The sequence below is a fragment of the Xyrauchen texanus genome, chromosome 16 (assembly GCF_025860055.1).
Source record: "Xyrauchen texanus isolate HMW12.3.18 chromosome 16, RBS_HiC_50CHRs, whole genome shotgun sequence".
Classification (NCBI taxonomy): domain Eukaryota; kingdom Metazoa; phylum Chordata; class Actinopteri; order Cypriniformes; family Catostomidae; genus Xyrauchen; species Xyrauchen texanus.
In genome coordinates, this window is record NC_068291.1 from 25,375,754 (window position 1) to 25,398,247 (window position 22,494).

At 37.0% G+C, this 22,494-nt stretch overlaps 1 protein-coding gene across 1 annotated transcript; it reads right to left on the bottom strand.

The window, feature by feature from the left end:
* Positions 1-13,249: 13,249 nt before the first annotated feature.
* ctsl.1 (cathepsin L.1) lies at positions 13,250-18,037 on the bottom strand. Its single transcript, XM_052145398.1, has 9 exons — positions 17,964-18,037; positions 17,682-17,782; positions 16,306-16,448; positions 16,012-16,209; positions 15,503-15,694; positions 15,073-15,238; positions 14,365-14,470; positions 13,969-14,070; positions 13,250-13,386 (listed from the first exon to the last, which is right to left on the bottom strand). The coding sequence occupies exons 2-8, from the start codon at positions 17,779-17,781 to the stop codon at positions 13,971-13,973; spliced, it is 1,005 nt and encodes a 334-aa protein (XP_052001358.1). The 5' UTR covers position 17,782; positions 17,964-18,037; the 3' UTR covers positions 13,250-13,386; positions 13,969-13,970.
* Between the last annotated feature and the right edge of the window lie 4,457 nt (positions 18,038-22,494).

Genomic DNA, 22,494 nt, shown 5'->3' on the forward strand with positions numbered 1-22,494 from the left:
TCTTTCTTTATTTATTTATTTATTTTACCTATAGACAAAATCTAATAATAATAATAGTATTGTATCATATTTAATACACCTGACTATAAATGTCATTATCCTCCGAAGACCCAGCAATTCATTTTTTTTTTTATTTAAGTTTCTCTTAGCCTATACATGACACAGGAATAAATATTGGGGTATCACCCTGAGCTTTTCAGAGATCCCAAATGTTTAGGAGTTTAGCCATGACATCTTCCACTCCTTGGTCTATAGAAATGTATAAAATTACAATTCAGCACATAATCCAACATGAAAAAAAAAATCTGAAAATACTTATGATATGCTTTGTATGCACTAAACACTATACTGATGTTTAAAAAAGCTATTTTTGTATTTATTTATTTATTTATTGATGTTATATTAAGATTTTATTTATATCATTATTATTAAGTATTTTAAAGTTGTATTAAGATGACATCATGGAGTGCGTACTCTGTGTAGGGAAGGAGGTATTGCCCCAAGTGAAGGAGTTCAATTACCTCGGGGTCTTGTTCACGAGTGAGGGGACAATGGAGCGGGAGGTTGGCCGGAGAATCGGGGCAGCGGGGGCGGTATTGCACTCGCTCCATCGCACCATTTTCACGAAAAGAGAGCTGAGCAGGAAGGCAAAGATCTCGATCTACCGGTCAATTTTCGTTCCTACCCTCACCTATGGTCATGAAGGCTGGGTCATGACCAAAAGAACTAGGTCACGAGTACAAGCGGCCGAAATGGGCTTCCTCAGAAGGGTGGCGGGTTTCTCCCTTAGAGATAGAGGAGCTCAATCATCCATGAGGAGCTCGGAGTAGAGCCGCTGCTCATTTGCGGCGAAAGGAGCTAGTTGAGGTGGTTTGGGCATCTGGTAAGGATGCCCCCTGGGCACTTCCCTATAGGGAGGTGCTGCAGGCACGTCCAGCTGGGAGGAGGCCTCGGGGAAGACCCAGGACTAGGTGGAGAGATTACATCTCCACACTGGCCTGGTAACGCCTCGGGGTCCCCCAGTCAGAGCTGGTTAATGTGGCTCAGGATAGGTAAGTTTGGGGCCCCCTGCTGGAGCTGCTGCCCCCGTGACCTGACTTCAGTTAAGCGGCTGAAGATGGCTGGATGGATCATGATAGTTTGTAAAACTATGAGTTTTTTAAAGAGACAGAGAAGGCTGCGTTTATAAAAATGCAGGTAAATAACAGATCCCACTTTAAAATATATCTTATAATAATTATATGTCCGAATTTTCAAAGCTCTGTTTTTTATTGTGGTGGGCATGGATGTAATGTAATGATGAGAGGTACACCTCAGAAGCCTGGTGTATCAAGTTTGATACACACATTCAAGGTGATTATTCTATAAAATAATTTTTAACCAAGCTTCATTACAGCAAGAATTATCATTAACAATACAAACAATATTGTTACTTTTACTTTATCAAAATCAGCTAAAATTTCACAGCAAAAAGACATGTTCATCATAATACGAAGGCAGCCATTTTGGAAATTATATTACAAGATTTTCTACTTCCAGAATCGCATTTATTTACAGGTGTGAGTCTTGATGTCCAGTTCCTACAACAGCTTACAGTAGCGGCTTGAATACTGTCTATATCAAAGAACAACTGAATTCACAACGGTATTCTAACACCTGTAATACTAGTGACAGTGACTGAAATAAATATCAAAGATGGCAATGTCCATAACACTTATCATATTAACACTGCATTATTAAATAAACAAATCTAAATGAGCGAGTTCATTCATCGGATCATAACCTTTGGATGACACGCAGCTCATATCTCTGTGGGTAAATGAAACCCCTCCTGATAAACACGAGACATGCTTGTTTACAGTGCAGCATAGCTTTCACATTAAGTGACGTGAGAGACAACTAGTTGTCCAGTGCGGTTCCATTCACACAGCAGACGTTTGCATGTGGTTGTGAGACATGAAAATTTGCAGGTGTCAGATCGGTTATAGTTTGCGATATCACACTCATAAATATCTGTCCTGTGTGTCAACGCAACAGTATTAAGCACTCAGAACAGGTCTGACAACTGTATTCTGCTGCTGTGTGAATGTGGCCATATCATGTTGATGATGTAGAGGCTATAAAAAAAATCATGGATCAAATTGAGTTAAAGTTGCACTTTTCAGTTTTTCTTCAGCTGGCCGATATGCCAGTCATCTGGAAATTGTGGTGGCTTGGAGTCTTTATTTCATGGGAGCGTGTACATTATTTTAAACCATTTATTTCTTTTATGTGTTAAAAAAAATTTGATACAGAAAAATAACCTATTGAGTGCACCTTTGATTGTTTTGTTTTTTTATGCCAGTCAATGTTTGATATATACAAACTCTCAAAGGCACTCACAACAGAGGCCAGACCAGCTACAATATTACAGTTTTCTTCAATTGTTTAAGCACAATTTTGAAAACCGGGCCCGGTTTGTCAAAACACTACACCCAATTAGCACAACCCTACACCAAAGTAGCACAACACTTCAGATCATTTGCAAAATGGAACACTTTTGTCAACTATACACTACTTCATAAAAAGAATATTTTGTGACCATGCGAAACACACACATTTCATATGACTTCAATCTTTTTGAACCAGTTACACACTGCTGTTGCTAACCTAAAACACTTTGCAAGTCTGTGATTAGAGTACTGTAAATGAAGTACACAGAGAAAGTACAACTATACAAATACTACACAAGACCAATGCTGCAGACTGAGGAAAATATCATTTATTTCTCTCCATATACCCAAATCAGTCAACATGGAGAATCACAACAAAACACGTCCCAGTTTTCATGCTACTACAGTAGTGTGCATAACACTATAGCTCAAACAACAGACAAACGTAAAATACTGTATCCAGTACAGGTTACAAATTACAGTAAACAACAAAAATAATCTGAAAAAACTGACAATATTGTACAGACAATACTACAGTAAACATACTATACATTATCTCTTCGCCTAGCTGGATCTGGCCAGAGAATTTCATCAACATCACAAGCAATATCGTCATTAGCAAGACAACGCGGGAAGAACCGTCTTGAATGTTGAATCCATCCTTGCACAGCTGCGGCGTCGACTTGGTCACAGGCGTCCTCCATGGCCTGAATGAGGGGTACCTGAGCCTGGGGCTGGAGATCGTAAACCTTCCACCGCCATGCAGAGAAAAATCTTCTATAGGGTTTAGAAACGGAGAGTATGGTGGAAGGTATAGTACGGTCAACTGTGGATGGTGTTGAAACCAGTTCTGGACCAAAGCGGAGCAGTGGAATGACACCTTGTCCCAGATGACCGTGTATTGCATCTGGTGCATTTCATTACCTGCTGTGATGTGGTGCAGTCGGTCCAAAAATGCGAGAATGTGAAGTGTGTTGTAAGGGCCCATTTTGGCATGATGGAGGACAACCCCATGCTGTGAAATGGCAGCGCAAAGGGTGATGTTACCCCCACGTTGCCCTGGGACATTGATTATAGCCCTGTGGCCAATGATATTTCTGCCTCTCCTTCTTGCTTTTGTGAGGTTGAACCCTGCCTCATCAATATGAATTCATGCAGGATTTCCTCAGCATCCATTTGCAAAACTTTCTGAAATACAGTGAAAGACAAGATTGTGTAGTTCAGGATAGCTCTAGTATACAGTCAATGTAAAAAAGTCATGTGTGCACTATGCAACATCACAGTGCTAAAGTGAACAATACAAACCTCCACATACTCATGCCGCAGCCGTTTGACCCTCTCTGAATTCCTCTCAAAAGGCACTCGATAAAGTTGTTTCATTTCAACCTGATGTCTTTTCAGGATGCGTGCCAGTGTTGACAGAGACCTGATGGACATTATTGAAAATGGCATGGTCACCGATAATGTTGGCTTGTAGTTCTCTGAGCCTGATAGCATTATTGGCCAAAACCATGTTTATTATAGCTCTCTCTTGTTCTTGCGTGAATATGGGCCCCCTTCCTCCTTGACGTTCCCGACCCTCAATCCTATGTAGAGAATAATACATGTAACTTACTGTACAATGTCACAGGAAGGGGTATCACAAGTGCTGATATGGTGCATAAAATACAGTAAGCGGCTGATTACTATAACTGTAGACAGATCTTTTACCTGTTTTCCTGTCGAAAAGTCCTTATGACAGATGCCACTGTATATCTGCTAAGATTTGGCTGAACTCTCAGTCCAGCCTCCCTCAGCGTCAATCCGTGGTTCACAACATGGTCCACTAGTGTTGCACGAATGTCATTTGATAAGTTTGGTCCTCTTCTTCTTTGTGCACGATCTCCTCCTGCTTCAGGTCTTCCTCGACCTCTGGCTCGGCCTCTGCCTCTCCCTCTACCTCCTCTCACCCTCACTCTTCTTCTGACTCCTTCCATTTTGGTTGAAGGCAGGTGAACCTACCTGCTGCATTTTTATAGTGCTTAAACCTGATTGGTGTGTCTACAATTTAGCAATCATGTGTTTGTGCACCTGATGGCTGTGTTTAACAGATTGGCTCATAGGTGTGGTAATTTGACAGTCAGTGCTTTGGATTTGTAATACAAGTGTGTTTAGTGTTTTGCAAATCACTGTGTGTAATGTTTTGCAAAGAGTGTAAAGATGACAATGTGCTTACAGTTGTGCAAATCTAGCCTTGTGTTTTGCTCCTTGAGTGTAAGGTTTTGCTAATTGTGGGAAAAGTAAAATTTTAGTGTGTAAGCAATCATAAAAAACTGTAAGCACCATTTAATCTTTCTTAACCACAGGCTTGGAGCACCCCCTAGGTGCATATGGTAATGTTCAGATGAAAACTCAGAATCATTATGTGTGTGTGTGTGTGTGCGTGTGTGTGTGTGTGTATGTGTGTGCGTGTATTTATCACTTTGTGGGGACCAAATGTCCCCATAAGGATAGTAAAACCCGAAATTTTTGACCTTGTGGGGACATTTTGTCGGTCCCCATGAGGAAAACAGCTTATAAATCATACTAAATTATGTTTTTTGAAAATGTAAAAATGCAGAAAGTTTTCTGTGAGGGTTAGGTTTAGGGGTAGGGTTAGGTTTAGGGGATAGAATATAAGGTTTGTACAGTATAAAAACCATTATGTCTATGGAAAGTCCCCATAAAACATGGAAACACAACATGTGTGTGTGTGTGTGTGTGTGTGTGTGTGTGTGTGTGTGTGTGTGTGTGTGTGTGTGTGTGTATTAGTTTTGACTGGATTAAGTCTGTGGATTTGTGTATTTAAACTGAGATTACTAATGCAATCCAACCTTTGCAAGCTTTCTACACACTGATACGGGGAGAGAAAGGTTGATATCTCTGACCCTTTTAGCAGTAACCTCTCTGATGCACTGCAGGAATCAGGATTGTCTGCCCTGTGTTTTATATATGTGAGCTCAGACATCAGACTGTGGCTGAGATACAGAAGGTAGTCTCACATTTCTACACTCTGACAGCAGGCGTGTGTGTGTGTGTGTGTGTGTGTGTGTGTGTGTGAGAGAGAGAGAGAGAGAGAGAGAGAGAGAGAGAGAGAGAGAGAGAGAGAGCTCTGTATGGGTTTAGTGCTTCAGTGACAAAGTTGTGTTCTAAGAGTGCCCTCTACTGTCTTATAATAACATGCCAACACAAACTCTCTCTCTCTTTCTCTCTCATTCACTCGTTCTGGTGCTGCTTTAACAATCTTAAAATAAATACATTTAGATAAAGATTATATAAAACAACTAAAGACATGAAGAAGACTTTAACAGATGTTATGGTATAGTCCTGTAACTTAGTAGCTTAGTATGCAGCTTGGTGTGTATGTTTGTGTATGTGTGATTCTACACATTGAGTAGATGTCAGTCTAATCTCTACTGAAGGACAATTACTGCAGGCACAGCCCGACACACACACACACACACACACACACACACACACACACACAAACGCATACAATGAATTACATTGCGTTTTATTCATATTCTGCTTACAGTGTGTGTGCTGGGCTGAAAAATTAAGAAATTACACATTTTACCTTCAAGTGTATTGATACTATCACAAGGGTTTTACAATGCACATACATACAATATGTACATTAAGGATAACACACACATACATAGATACATACATACGTCCACACACACAGGATAACACTCTATCCAATGCAGAGATCTGTCCTGCCATGCGGTCATCTACTGTATATGTAAAAATAGAAACAGGACAACAGTCAAAAAGAGAAAGAACGATGAGCATGATGACACAATGCACATGACAGTTAGCCTGCAGAATTAAAAAAGCTTTGGTGGAAAAATGACAACCATGACAGCAGAAGTATCAATGTCAGATTAAGGATGAGACAGCAAAAGAGGAAGTGTTGTCTTGGTTCTTGTTTTAATTCTGTTTGTTGAATTATTTTATAATAGTCCGATTATTATATGATTTAGTAATCATAATCATAATCAGCAAAAGAAAAGACAGCCTAGCTGAGGCTTTTTTCTTGATAAATATATATTTAAGCATTGCTACATGTAAAGACTGAAGATTTTTGTAAATTTTGTTGTAATTGTTGGTGTTGTACTCAAAAATCCCAGAACATTTCTGTATTTGATCATAGACATATCATCGTGCAAACCCAAATACACATGCGTGTACATTGTATTTTGGCTTCGCTATATGCAACCAACAATTTAAATTAATTTAAACTGACTGATCTCAGTTAAAAGGTCTGTGCTGTCAGTCTGATGCCCTGGACACCAGTGTTATACCCCTACTTTTTACAAGATATGCCCTGAGATTTTTAATGACCACAGAGGGTCAGGACTTCACTGTAGTGTCTCTTCCAAAAGACGGTAAAAAAAATTTAACAGTATAGTGTCCCCGTCATTATACTGGGGCATTAGGACCCACATAGATCGCTGGGTGAGCATCCCCTGCTGGTCTCCATTTTAACACTTCCAGCAGCAACCTTAGTTTTCCCCAAGAGGACTTTCATCCAGGTACTGGCCAGGCTCAAGCCTGCTTAGCTTAAGTAGACAACCAGACAAAAGCTGCAGGATGATATGGCTGCTGATATGACATATGCACTCATTAAGTATTGTATTAGGAACACTATGGGCCTTATAAAGTGTCCAATGTGGTCTTCTGTTGTTGGAGCCTATACGCCTTAAGGTTTTGATGTGTTATGCATTCTGAGATGCTTTTCTGCTCACTACAATTGTACAGAGTGGTTATCTGAGTTACCCATTCTGTCAGCTCAACCCATTCTGGCCATTCTCCATTGACCTCTCTTATCACCAAGGCGTTTCCGTCCACAGAACTGCAGCTTCCCATCAGTGTGTAACGCAACTTACATTTGAACATGTATGTGTCACCTATTAACTTAGCTGATGCTGTGCATTCATCTGTGTTGTGACATCTTGTGTGACTGGTGCTCTTTTGTCACTCAGTGATTGTGATTAAAGAAACATGCTGTGATGGTCATAGGCTCAACTGATCTGCATACACCTATTGAACTCTACTTTAGAGCAATGCAAAGCCTCTGCTTACTCAAATATAACTCAGTCTTTAAGGCATGTGAGCTGAGCCTCACATATGTGCTCAGTAATTAACCTTGTCAGATGTCAACTATGGCAGTCTGTGGGCACAGCAGGCACTGGTCCTCTTAAGACTAACAGCTGGAGGGAGGTGGATGTGTGCATGTGTTTGCCTGTTTGGAGGAAGGTATAATTACGATTACTGGCTGTAATCAGGAGTCATGCTGACTGCCCCAGTGTTCCCCTGTTTAAACAGTATGATTCACTTACCGGGTGAAAGAGCAAGAACCAGGCAGAATAGAGAACACCTAAATCTGATTCCTCTCTTCTTTTTCCATTTATCCTTCTTTTTTATTTGACTTTAACTGTTTATGCTTACATGTAATAATTTAGCAGATGCTTTTATCCAAAGAATTTTTAATATTGTATGAAATGAGTGAACATGTAAAGATTTTTTTGAAAATAAATTAAGTTTATTTATAGGAAGTGCCTTTGTGGTTGTGGTTTAGTTAAGTGCTCACAGAAGAATTGTCTTCAGCCGTTTTTTTTGAAGGTTGTGATGGTCTCAGCAGTTTGGGGTGGAGATTGGAAGCTTATTCCACCTCAGAGGAGCAAAAAGAGAGAGGAGGTTCTGAAAAGCCTTGAAATTGATACGGTTTGCTACAGGTAACAAGAGGGGTGTGATGGTCCTCTTTGGTTGGTTAAAGAGCTGACACGCTACCAGGTTCTGGATTATCTTCAGAGGCTTGATCTTGTAGCTCAACTGGTATATCATGGTGTAGGGAACGTAGGGGATTTGATTCCCATATTTGATTTTCATGGGTCATTTTTACCTTTATATACATATAAAAAACAATCTATTATACTTTTACGTCAAAAACTCAATTTGATAACGTAAATTCTCAATCTGAATAATTATTATATTTGTCTTATATTTTGTGCAAATATCTTATATTTTGTGTTTATGTATTGTGACTTTGATGAAGATGAGATCACATTTTATGACCAATTTATGCAGAAAACCAGTAAATTCTAAATGGTTCAAATACTTTTTCTTGCCACTTGTATACTAATTCTAGAAATCATTTTCATCACAACAGCCACTGCAAATGAGAGATGATAGTCTCATTAACCAACAGCTGGGTGATGATGAATGCAGAGATTAGATAAAATAGAAGCAAAGAGGAAGAAAGGAAAGATGGAGAAATTGATGAAGGATTATGGAGTGAATTAAAAATGTGTAAATTTAGCCATATTTGTTCATGCCATAGATTCCTTGGGTCTTTCATCAGTCATAGATATTAATTTATGTATTTGGCAGACACTTTTATCCAAAGCACTATGGTGGGTATCAAACCAGCAACCTTCTGATTAACAGTTATGTGCTTTAGCCCACTATGCCACAACCATAGCATTAGGAGGGCCTGCAACATTTGTTATTAAAGACCTACAAATTTATAAGGTAAATAAGGTAAATTATGATATTTAAATTTAAATGAATCAAGTGAATAGTTTATACTGTATGTACCTTAATTATCACAACTACAGCAATGCACATGATCCTTTTGGAAAGGAAGCTGAAGATGTGATACAAAATGTGATACAATTAAACCACGAAATAACTCTCTTCTTCTCCAAAGTAAATATCACCCCTGCTTCCTTGTTGTTTACCTCATTGATTTTTAGCAGTGGTTTTGTAATTAGCAGACAAAATGTCTGGTCATACTAATGTTAGTAAGTCCTTGCCATGATAGAAAAATAGTGTGTGTGTGTGTGTGTGTGTGTGTGTGTGTGTGTGTGTGTGTGTGTGTGTGTGTGTGTGTGTGTGTGTGTGTGTGTGTGTGTGTGTGTGTGTGTGTGAGCGTGTATTTATCACTTTGTGGGGACCAAATGTCCCCATAAGGATAGTAAAACCCGACATTTTTGACCTTGTGGGGACATTTTGTTGGTCCCCATGAGGAAAACAGCTTATAAATCATACTAAATTATGTTTTTTGAAAATGTAAAAATGCAGAAAGTTTTCTGTGAGGGTTAGGTTTAGGGGTAGGGTTAGGTTTAGGGGATAGAATATAAAGTTTGTACAGTATAAAAACCATTATGTCTATGGAAAGTCCCCATAAAACATGGAAACACAACGTGTGTGTGTGTGTGTGTGTGTGTGTGTGTGTGTGTGTGTGTGTGTGTGTGTGTGTGTGTGTGAGCGTGTATTTATCACTTTGTGGGGACCAAATGTCCCCATAAGGATAGTAAAACCTGAAATGTTTGACCTTGTGGGGACATTTTGTCGGTCCCCATGAGGAAAACAGCTTATAAATCATACTAAATTATGTTTTTTGAAAATGTAAAAATGCAGAAAGTTTTCTGTGAGGGTTAGGTTTAGGGGTAGGGTTAGGTTTAGGGGATAGAATATAAAGTTTGTACAGTATAAAAACCATTATGTCTATGGAAAGTCCCCATAAAACATGGAAACACAACGTGTGTGTGTGTGTGTGTGTGTGTGTGTGTGTGTGTGTGTGTGTGTGTGTGTGTGTGTGTGTGTGTGTGTGTGTGTTAATCCTCCAGTAATCACGCATTGGATGTGGCATCGTTTCCTGCACAGCTATTAAAAAACGATATTTAAACAAAATATCAATACATTATGACTGCATAATGATACTTAGAGGGGTGAAGTCTAATTTAAGTTCAATATTTATTAAATATTCCCTTGTTGTTCATAAGAGATCGTCTGAACATTTCACACAATGTGCTAAAACGCCACTGGTGTCAAAGTGTTCAATGCAAATGCTTGGATTTTCTGTCTTAAACATTTATTTATTTATTTATTTTAATACACTTATTTTATGTATAACTTAACGTTGAATTTAATTAATTAATTAATTAATTAATACATGGACACCTCCGACGTTTTAGTGCTGTGGGTGGAATTTTCAGACGGTCCCTTGCAAGCGTTAGTTAATGAAAGCCCAGCAGAGCATTTTTATGCATAATTCTCCTGCTACAACAAGCGTTGACCGTTTGAGTTCAATGTTTTATACCTGTATGATATAGTCATATATACTTTAACCTATTTTTTCAAATGATATTGTTGTAAAATTGTCGACTCCAGAGAGAGCAGGTGGGAGAAACCGAATGTCAAACGAATAACAGGCCTCGGGAGAGCGAGAACAAAGCTGAAGAGTTGATCCTGCTGCTTCTCTTGCAAACGAAATGCAAGAGAAGCACTAAATAGTTTACAGGGAAGATACAACGTCCTCTGTATGAACACTATTTATTAATCAAACGCTTGACATGGTGTCCACCAATCATAAGAGGGAGGCTCAATAACGGAGAATGGTCGCATTCTCTTATATTCGTGCTCAATAAGGAATGCGCATAGACATTGACAGACATAATAATGATTAAAAATGATTTAAAAAACAAACATATTAAAGCCATCATGTTGGTCACTTATAATTACGATGCATGCAACCCTTTTAAACTCATAGTAATTGAGATTTAAACACATTTAAAAATTAACTTGTTACACAAAATGTGCTTAAAATTTCTTAAAAGTATCTTAAAGGAAATGGTGACCATTTACAAGACCTTTACATGCTGATTATAGCCTTCTGATTAAATTCTAACTTACAACCTTGATGTAGCATACCATTCATTTTACCCAATAATTTTACTGCATTAGTCATTCTAAGGAACAGCATGGCATGTGGCTTGAAGTTTGTGGGTAAAACCAGAATGTTAGGATGTACTGACTTGTTGAAACATTTGTCATGAGAAAATGTAAATGTTATATATTTAAAAAATACAATTGTAACATTTTTACAAAAATGTAGTGAATCTTTGGTTGTCTTTAAATTCCAGAGGAAAAGCAAATATTAAAAGAGTAAATTATGTTCTATATGTGTACAGGGGACATTTAAGGTATAATATAGTTGCCCCTCTACAAGCACACCCGGCCCCCTCCCCCAGTCAAAATGGTCTAGAACCGCCCCTGATCTCAGGGCTGTGATTGATACATTTTCTTTGGAAGATGAAAAGGAAGAGGTTTCTCCACTGTATCTCTCCACCTCTGCTGTTGGCTTTCAGAGGGGATGCAAATCTTTTTGTCTCTTTTTCCTTATGTTCCCTCGACTGCCGCCTCCTGTGGTGTTATCAACATGAGCAAAGAATCATTATTATTGCATGTGACATCTAACGAGGAGCCACAATCAATCTTGCAACTACTTCTTATTCATAGCACATAACATTAAAATGATGTTGCATGTCAGATATTGGACTAAAGCAGACATGGGCAACATATGGCCCGCGGGCCTAATATTATACTTATTTTGTGCAATCTCATGATTGGCAACTATGCACGCGAGTGCGCTTTTCTATCTCGCTTTCCCCTTTGAACAAATTTAGCGATCTGTAGTGCAATATTCTGCTCAAGAAAAAGTGTTACGCTGTGTCCATTCTTGAGGCTGCTTGTGATGTTTGGTGCTACTAATTTTGCAGGTAAACCTTCTCAGTGATTAAATATAAAAGTAGATCTCGGCATCATTGACACACAGCAAAATTAATTGTGTAATCATTGACAAGTGAGCAAATGCAAGCCAGAGATGAATATGTAAATGTATTTTTTATTGGTGCAATTTAGAAATGTTGAAGTCCCTTCGCACCTGTATGTTAATCTGACTCTTGCAGTAATTATTTATGATGTATTGTTGATGTAGAGATTGTCAAATTGAATAATAAATTAACAGGGAAGTAGACATGGTAAAATACATTTATAAGCTCAGCCTTTATTTAGTTTTTTAATGCCTGATAGAAAAGTATCTACCTTTCTAGAGCAATACAATACTTTAGGCAATTGCTGAAAAGTCCCATTAGTCACAGATACACTTCAGAAAATTGAGTATTGAGTAAAAACAACTATTTCTGGGCTTAAAAGTTACAAAAACCAAATCAATGCAGAACTTTGTATCTCAAAAGTAATACAATGTACTACTTAAAGCCCAATGTGGCCCCTTTACCAAAATAGTTGCCCACCCCTGGACTAAACCATATGATCAAGGCAAAAGTCAATGCAAAACAGATGATTTAACCAGGATGGACCTCCATCATTACATCCATTTGATGATAAGTAAGAAGTATGTTAAAAATTAAAACATGGTATTTTTAGGGTCCACTTAAAAAATAATGAATCAATAATAGCATACAGGAATGCTTGTGTCAAACAGCATTTATCAAAGGCATGTCGCCATCCAGTGGTCAAAAGATGAACAGCATTTAATAAGCTATTTGTAAGCTATTATGGTTTGACGTCAAATGCAGAGAATAACGCGATTATTTAAAATTTCATGTAAATGCGGTTTTCTTGTCTTGTCAGGTTTTTAAAAAATAATGTCATATGGGGTTATAACAACACAGGGGTGAGTAAACAATGACAGAATTTTTATTTTTCTTTCATAAGATGAGCAAGACTGAGACCAATAAAAAAGAGAGAAAGAGCACAGTCAGAGCTCACAGGTCTATATACATTTTTGTGCTAATCATTTATTTCAGTTTTATTGAAAGCATGTTTTGATATTTATTTCAGCCTTGAAATCACTCCTTATGACTCCATTGTGTTTTTGACAGTGTATTTTTCACTCATTTTATAGACACTGAAAGCTCAAAGAAATCACCACACAAATGTATACATTTTCAGAAATGTTTATTCTCTATTTTACAAGAATATATTGTTCTCCTAGTCAAGGAGTTTTTATTAGAACATTTTCCTATTTTAATACAAATAAATTAAAAGTGTAATTATGAGGTATATTTGAAGAATCATTCAAACGGTTTAAATCTCCACTGATCCCATGTTGCCCTTTCCTGAGCTGCAGAACATAAAACAAATTCACATATACACATCAGTTATTCCATTCTTATTAGAGCTGTTCAGCCATGACATCAATTTATAGGCAAACACAGAAGGCTAATTTGCTACTGGTTTCCTCTGGAATTTCCTATGGGTTTTTAATGTGGTTTTTCAAATTATGAGTAAAATATGGTCTGTGGTAAGCATTACTTGAAGATACATGGACGTTTTGTTCTACAACATAAATTACACACAGTCATGCCTCAAACGGGAATTTTGAAGCCACTATGTTTTAAAAAAAATGTGTCTGTCTAACAAGTCGCTAAATAAGGACTAAAACTTTCACAAGCTTGTGGTGCCTGACAAAACAGAAAACTGTTGTAGAAAAATAAAGAATATAATTAGCCTAAATATATATAATAATAGTAATGGTAACACTTTACAATAAGGTTCCATTTATTTACATTAGTTAATTTATTAGGTGTCATGAACAAACAATTAACAATACATTGTTTACAGAATTTTATTAATCCCTGTTAATGTAAGTTAATTAAATATACAATTTTTCATTACCATAAAATCATGTAAGTGATATGCTCACCTTTATACCAGAGGATAACTAGCTGCAGTAGCAATACCACATTGGTTGCTCTTGTTCCTAGACATCTTGATGTAGCCCTTGTCACCCCAGTCCAGGCCCCAGCTAAAATCATAGCATTATTAGTGTTTAGTTGCTGCCTGTGTATTGCGCGATTTTCAATTGTGAAATTGTGTACAGCAACTCAACTGCTAGTTACAGGTTTCTTAATGCGAAATAGTTGGCAGTAAACTGCAGCTCTTGCTAGTTCAATTATGCAAAAATTCCAACTCTGATAACTATTCTGTATAGTCTTGCCAGGTTGATGGCTGACTAATTGTTCAGCTGATTCTTTGATTTCTTAATATTTTTTTGTTTGGTTAGTTGTTTGTTTGTGTGCTCTACCTAGTTTTTGTTTACCTGTTCTTGACCAGCCAGTAGTCATCTCCACCCTCACTTCCATAACCAACAGCCAGGACACCATGATCCAAATCACTGCTGCTGCAGTCTGGCTCACTATAGATACCTAGAAACGTTCATCATTAAGTTAATATATCAGTTTGTAATTAGACAGTTCCTCTTGACAATCAGAAGAACTATAGCAAACTGTAACAGTAAAAGCTATTGAGTTACAGCTGGATACAGTATTCTTTGTTTTAAAGAAATAGTTTACCCACATAACTCAACCTCATGTCTTTCAAAACCTGTATGCCTTTCTTTCATGAAAAGGAAAAGGAGCTATTTAAAGCAAATCATGCAAAGCAAGATTTTCAGGGAAAGATTTTCAGTTAATAATTACTTAAATTTCAGTCTTTTGTTCACACAAAGTTATAGTATGTCTTCAGAACACTTGGAATATGTGTCCTGGGTAAATATTCAACTATTATAATTATTTTATATAGTTTTTTGGCCTTTTTGGAGCTTGACAGCACCTGGTTCGCATTAACTTTCATGCTATGGAAAAGAGCAGCTGGTACATTATGTTAAACTTATTTGGTCTTCCACGAAAGAAAGTCAGACAAGTTTGTAATGATATGAGGGTGACTAAATTCTTACTTTTAGTAAGTTATACCTATGCTTGTAAAAGGTTTGGAAATGACAGGCAGCTAACAGTCAGATGATAGTTACCTGATTCATAGAGCTGAAAGCTGCTGTGTCCAGCATCGATGCCAACAGATATAGGGCCAACTGTGGCAACAGCATTCTGTAGTGCACTTTCATCCCCAGTGTTGACATCTACATATCCAGTGCAGGTGGCACCCACATTGCTTGGGTTAAAACGGCACTGACCATCCTGTGTGGAGAATATTGATGAACAAAATGTTTAATAAAAAAGAGGGGAAGAGAGAGAGAGAGAGAGAGAGAGAGAGAGAGAGAGAGAGAGAGAGAGAGAGCGAGAGAGGTACAGTTCATTGACTGGATAGTTTAGCATGAAATCAGTTATCTCCAAACTCATCAAAATAATTCATCTGGAGGAATCTGCAACATGATAAACTTGTTTGTCCAGCAGGATTATTATTACTTATTTTTTTCCTCTCAAACATGCAAAAGGACTCACCTGGGCCTCATAAGGGTAGGAGTCCTCAGTATCCAGACCTTTGTTGGCTTCAATGTACTGGAAGGCCTGATCCATTAGTCCCCCTCCACAGCCCATGTTCCCATAATCACCAGAGCAGTCCACAAGCTGCTGCTCACTCAAAGACACCAGTTTGCCTGTCTTCTTGAATGTCTGACCCTCCAGAGAACCAGTCTGAAAGATGTAAGAGGCAGAAAAGAGGCAAAGAGCAAAGAAAAAATCATGTGAGAAGTATTATCTATGTGAAACTATGCCAGTGATTGGTTGTATGTTAAAGTATGAGATGTACCAATATGGAATAAGGGTCAAATTTCGACAGAAATAAATTATGACAGAAATTATGACAGAATTCACATTTTTGGTGAACAATCCCTTTAACGTCCTATTGGTTGCAATTATTGTGCACCGTATCTTTAAAACCCCTTTTTCATATAAGATCTGTCTTTAAATACAGTAGCATTGATGTTTCTTTCAGATGTGTTCTGACTTACAGTACTGAAAGCCCAGCATGATCCGCAATCCTTCTGGTCCTTAATGTCCGTCACATAGCCCTTGTCCCTCCAATCCACAGAATCGGGCAGTGCAATGCCATGTGCCTGCTGGACAAATGTAGCACCACCACGGGCCTTAGATGTATTGAAGGAGCCTAGGCATCCATGAAACGCCACCCGTCTGTACTCCTCATTGTCCTGTGAGAGGATAGAGGGAGAGAGAAGGGTCACTTTGGTCATGAGTTTTACTAATCGAATTATGATGATTTCTGAAGTTATTGTTCAATTTCATACCATATCAGCGAAGTATGTCATGCCCAGTCTGTAGGATTTGATTCCCTGGTCTGCCAGAATGTTGTGAACCAAAACCAATTTGCGATTGGCCAACCAGGTCGATTTACGCTGTGCCTCCTCCTTCCCAGAACTATAGCTCTTACCTGATGCACACAAACACAGCTGATGATGCATTGTGTTTAAAACAACTGCTTTTCTTTTTTTGTTTTACTAGTTTTAACATTTTTAATAAACTAACAATGTTATCAGTTCATTCTAATAAATGCTGCTTAATTCATGTTCATTGTTTAAATAATATGTAATGAAATCATATAATATGTCAAATAATTAATTTAATATGTAAATGTTTAACATTTTGCAAAGACGTTTTAATTACATTTAATACACTTAATATATATTAAATATTTATATATATATATAAAAAAAATCTAACTGATTCTATAATATAACTGACTCTATTCAATAACCTGTAATGTTTGTGCATCTTATTTGGAGACATATTTTATAAGTCACTTCTATTGTATAAGTTGACTTGTAATGTATTGAATGTTACATGTTTATGTTATGGCTGTTTATAAAAGATATTGCTTTTGTAACTGTACTTAAAGCAGCCAAAGACCACTTATAATATGATCACGTCATAAAGCCTTTTGACTGTTTACACTACGCTACTTTTGCATGACAGCACTTATACGATTACGTTTATTAGCCTCTGCTGCGTTCAGATTGGATGTTGCTTGTGTTATAATGCATTATACTCTTAAATATAACTGAATAGGGGAAGTGTTATAATTTATTATAACTGTAGTCATAAGTGTTCATGAGAAGTTATAACTTATTAAAAGGTATATTATGAGACATTATGAATGCCTTTACAATACATTATATATATGGGCTTCATAGAAAGTGTTACCAAATTAGTCCTTGTCATCTCTACTATTTCACCATAAATTGTAATGTCATAACATTCATTTGTAATTTTTAAATATAAAACAGGATGTTTTCAAATAAATGTTTTCTCTTCTTAACAAGAAAGCAGTTTGTCTTCGGACTCAAACAAAGGCACATTTTAACATTTCTTCAATAACCTGCTTGACAATTCCAGGGCAAATAACTCTGCAACTGTGTCAGGTGTTTTGTCAGGTGAGTCAAATTATGCCATATCTTGTACATGTTCAGAATTAAATTTTGACAGGACACAATGTATAACTGAAATTCTACAAAATTCTACTGCTTTTCCTCGTTGTCTGAATTGCTTAAGTGTTTCACAAGCTAGTTTGGTAAAGGTATTCCATGAATGAGTTGAAACTGGAGAATATTTTCCCCTGCACTGTTTAATTCAATTTAAGAAGGACATTTTCCAAATGCTTTCTTACCAAATTTCAGTTTCCATGCCCGAAACTCCATGTCCTCCAGAGACAGACTGGCAGCACTGGCCACCGCCAGAACAGCAGCAGCAACAATCAAAACCCTCATCCTGCACAGAGAAAGAGATGTGAAAATGTGAGATCAGATAGAGAAACTGAACCAACTGTCTTATTTCATTTCTTCTCTAATACTCCCACACATTTCTCCACACACAGTATTTTGGTTTCAATTATAGAAATCTAAAATTAAACCTCCTCATCTATTCTGCATATCAGAGTTTGAACACTTACTTGTGTTGTATGTACAGGAGGTTCTCTTCAAGTCTTAAAGGCACCTGTGGTGTGCTGGTATGTGAGAATGAAGGAGTTTATATAGGAGACTTTAGTGTCTCTGATCAGGTGCCTGTCACAAAGCTATAAACTTTGTGTGCGTGTGTTTGTGTGGGGGGGGTTGTTCTGAGTGCAGAGCTCAAAGAAATGGGAAATTACGTAAGCACATTCGGTGTGACTGATTCGTACATAATGTTGGAATTTCCTGCAAACAGCAACCTAAGATTCTTTTGTTGTTGTTTTTTCACCCCAAATGTATTTACTATATGCTAATTTTATGATGGCAAGTGTGTTTACCTCTGAAGTAACTATTGTTATAGAAGGATAAAATAACGATTTTGCAAGTGGAAGTAAAAAAATACAATGAGTTCCTCTGAGGTATAAAAGTTATAAAAGTTGTGTTTTTAATTAACTCACTCACTGCATTAGGAAAAAGCTGTTATTCCAAAGCCAACACGTACAACATAGGACATAAATATTTAGCTAGAGTGGCATATTTTCCCAGTGTTCCAGTAACAAAAAGATGCATGTGACATACTGTAGTTTAATTCATTTGATCCAAGAACAATAGACAAAAGTCATTCATTAAAAAACTGATTTTGTCCTGGCAATAATCATGAAGCCTTTCCCCAGTTCCTCTCTGCACATAATCATGTCTGTGTCATGTGCTGACTTAAATTCACATGGATTTTACTCAGCCTGTAAACATTATGATTAATTAAATATTTGATTTCCTGTGAGTTTAAAATGGTATTTGAGTGGGAAGATGCTGACTACTTTCAAACATGTAGCTTTTCTCGATTTCTTTGAAACGTTTACCAAACCCCAGACATCCTGTTTGCCCCAGCAGCGTTCTAGAGGTTTCGCCCAAATAAATTATCCTCTCTGCGTGTTTATTACCTCTACCTTTTGTATGTGTCTTTTTCTCGCTTTAATTTTCTCATAACTTGTAATCCGATCCTATAATCCCATAATTTAACTATCTCATGCCATCGTGAATTTTGTGGACTATACACTCAAGACCATCCGAACTCGAGGCCAATCATTAATGTGTCTTTCTCAGCTGTTTCTGCACTGTTACAATAGATGAGACATCCAAATCGCTAGAATTTGAAGCAGGGCAGAAGTGGGTTAGATGCTGTTTAGGTCAGGGTGACGTGCAGCAGTTCCCATTACAATAAAAGGATAATGAGCTATTTTGTATAGAGGTAGACAAAAGTACGAACCTCATCTTGTTCTCTCTGGCTTTTTGTGTGCTCTTGTGTGATATCTTGTCTTCTTTTTTATATGTTTTCTAAGCATTTGTGAGCGTGTGTGTATCTGTTTGTGTTTGTGTATCTGGATGTCTGGGTAGATGTCTATGCTTCCAGTATTGCTGTAATGTATTGTGTAAATGAGTTGGTTTTCAACTGGAGGGTCACAACACAAAAATGTATTTCAAGTCTGTATGTATAGGGTTGTGGACAATGGGAGAGCAATGCTGAATGCAAATGATTTAATGCAACTAACCATATACTGTAAATAGGCTTATAAATGTTTTAAAAGGAAGGGTAGAAAATCTCCAATATCTTTTGTTGCTAAAGCCAAAGGCATCCAGTCAAACTCTATGTGTTTTTGGAAATAACATCATAATAACATGAACTTGAATAACTCACCTGTTCGGGCCTGTTCATTTAGTTATAAGTTCATTTACATTTAAGTAATTGTGTGGCATGCTTTTTTTATTGCACATACATTAACTGTCAATTTAAGTGTTTTAGGTTAAAACTTAAAAATAAACAGGCAGTGTTAATAGGGCAATTTGGAACAAATTCACAAAATCTCACTAAGTGACTTGGTAGAAGCTAGCCATCTTAGGCAGATGCCAACATGGACAGGTTGTGTGACATGCCATCATCCTTGAAAACCATTAACTAAACTGTATTACATTAAATACAGCTATGTAGGGTCACCACTTGATATCCAATGTAAGATCTGGGTCTTAATGCAGAACCAAGTGAGAACCATGGCAAAAAGCCACCAGACTGCAAAAAACACCTTCTTACTGCTTGTCTGTCTAAACAGAACATCACATGTCTGAAGTACTACATTTATGACTTATGTCAACTGACTAAACATGGAGAAACAGATGTAACAACAACAGCAAAAAAGAAAAATACCAAGCACTTACATAAGCAAAATACAAAAGCCCACAAAAATATCTTCACTTAAGAATGCTTTTATTGTCTTACACATGATTGCCATATAACGGTCCTGCCCTGTCCAGCCATGTGACTATAGCAGTTGTCAAATTCACATTTTATTTATTAGATTGTTTCAATCTCCTCCACAACTAAGATATATAATACTTTTTCGCCAACTTCCAATCAAAGTGGCTCATAAAGGGATAGTTCACCTAAAAAGTACATTTCTGTCATAATTTACTCACCCCATATAACTATAGAATAAAGATACAATGAAAGTGAATGGTGGCTGATATTCTGTTTGTGTTCTACAGAAGAAAGAAGGTCATACAGGTTTGGAACATCATAGGAGTGAGTAAATGATGACAGAATTTTCTTTTTTTGGACACCTTAAATACGTTTAAGGTATCCCAAAAATGAAAAGTCTGTCATAATACCTTTAAGGATTCCCCTAGATTGTGAATAATGTCTTAGATTAGTGAGTAACAACAAAGTGTTATTGCAGAGGGAGATACTTCATGCATTTATTTTTTTGAAAAACATTGCAATAAATTACCAGCAGAGGCCGTTTTTTTCTCTGTACAAACAATGAACTAGTGAAATAGGTCTAAAAAGCAGGTCCCAATTATGAAATGTGTTATCTGAATAATAATCCATCATTTGAAGAGCTCTGTGAAAACCTAATCTGGTTCAACGTAGGGATTGGCGATACCACTTATTTTCTTTTCGATCCGATACCAATATTTTCAAGTCCAATATCACTGATACAGATACTGATACTGATACTTCTGTTAAATACATTTTTGGGGGATAAAATGGGTAATTTAAAATAATAATTTTAGTCATTATTCAATTCATTATTATTATAATTTGTTTTGCCTAAACAGAAAATTATTAGACTTCTGTTTTGTTTACCCTTACAAAAATGAACAATTTCACTACAGTAACTATAGTTTAACCATGGTATTTAGTTAAACCATAGTTACCACACAATTAACCATGGATAGTACAACAATATTACTATAGTAAATCAATGGGTTCAATGGTATATAATTTCATGTTAAATATGTATTTAAATTAAAAGGTGTCATTATTGTTCTTTTTATTATGCTACTATGAAAATTTTTAATACTTGATTATTATTATTATAACTAATAGCCTAAACTAATTCATAATACGCAATAAAATGTTAAGCATTAATATGAGTGTAGTAATGTTCACAATAACACGTTATCTTGTATTACCATAGCGTACATTAAAAATTATGTTTTTTTATTTATTTGTGTAATATTATGTGCTTTTCTGTGTATAGTGAAATTGTTTTCCTACTTAGAAATATAAATTATTTGATATCACGAGAAAAAGGCACCACGGACAGCAGTAAAGGGCAAAAAAAGAATAAATGAGTGGTGCAATAACATGCAGTAATTTCACAAAGTTTAATTGCACAAGTTACATTTAAATGTATATACATATATTTACGTTTAGTTGGGAAATAAATATGCATTGCAAATTATAGTTTCTCCAGGGATGAAGGTGTGTCAAACGCTGGAAATGTCCCGCCCCTTATTGAAACGGAAAATGTGATTGGTTAACAAATATCCAATCATGTCTGAAATGAGCGTTCTGATTGGTGGATCAGCTCAGTCCGACTGTCTGTCTAGCCAGTGCTCCCCAGTGCATCTGCGTGCGTGTTTAGAGTGACTCTCTATACATTTTTAAAAATAATAATAATAAAACACAATTCACTCATCGGTGCTGCGGCATCGCGTTATTAGATGGAAAAAAGTTCCTGGTCAAATGCTCGTTGTTCCGGCCACACGTGTCATCAGTTATTTCATGTGGGCATTTGCTAAATCCTACAATTGAGGACACACGACGTATGCCCTAGACTACACACCAGAAGCTGTTTCTCTGATTGTCTTTCATTACCTCTATAAGGCGCTCCCTCTTGTTTGAACGAGTGACGGCACAAGCGCTTGTCTGCTTAAGTTAAGATGAGTAGAAGAAATTGTTCCTATCCTGCACAAGTATTTTTCACTTTGTAGCTTATCATTATTGTTCGTGGTAACCAAATAATAATACAAAAAATAAAATATTTAGAATCGATATTTTTGTGTGAGGATCGATATTTTCTACACAATATTAGTATCGGAAATATCGATAATTTTAGGATCGATCCGCCCAGGGCCGTATCATGACAGTGTGGTGCCCCTGGGCACTATACCTCAAAAGGCCCCCTCCCCCAAAAAAAAAATCATGCGCGCGCACACACAAACACACACACACTCCAGCATTGCAATCTTGAT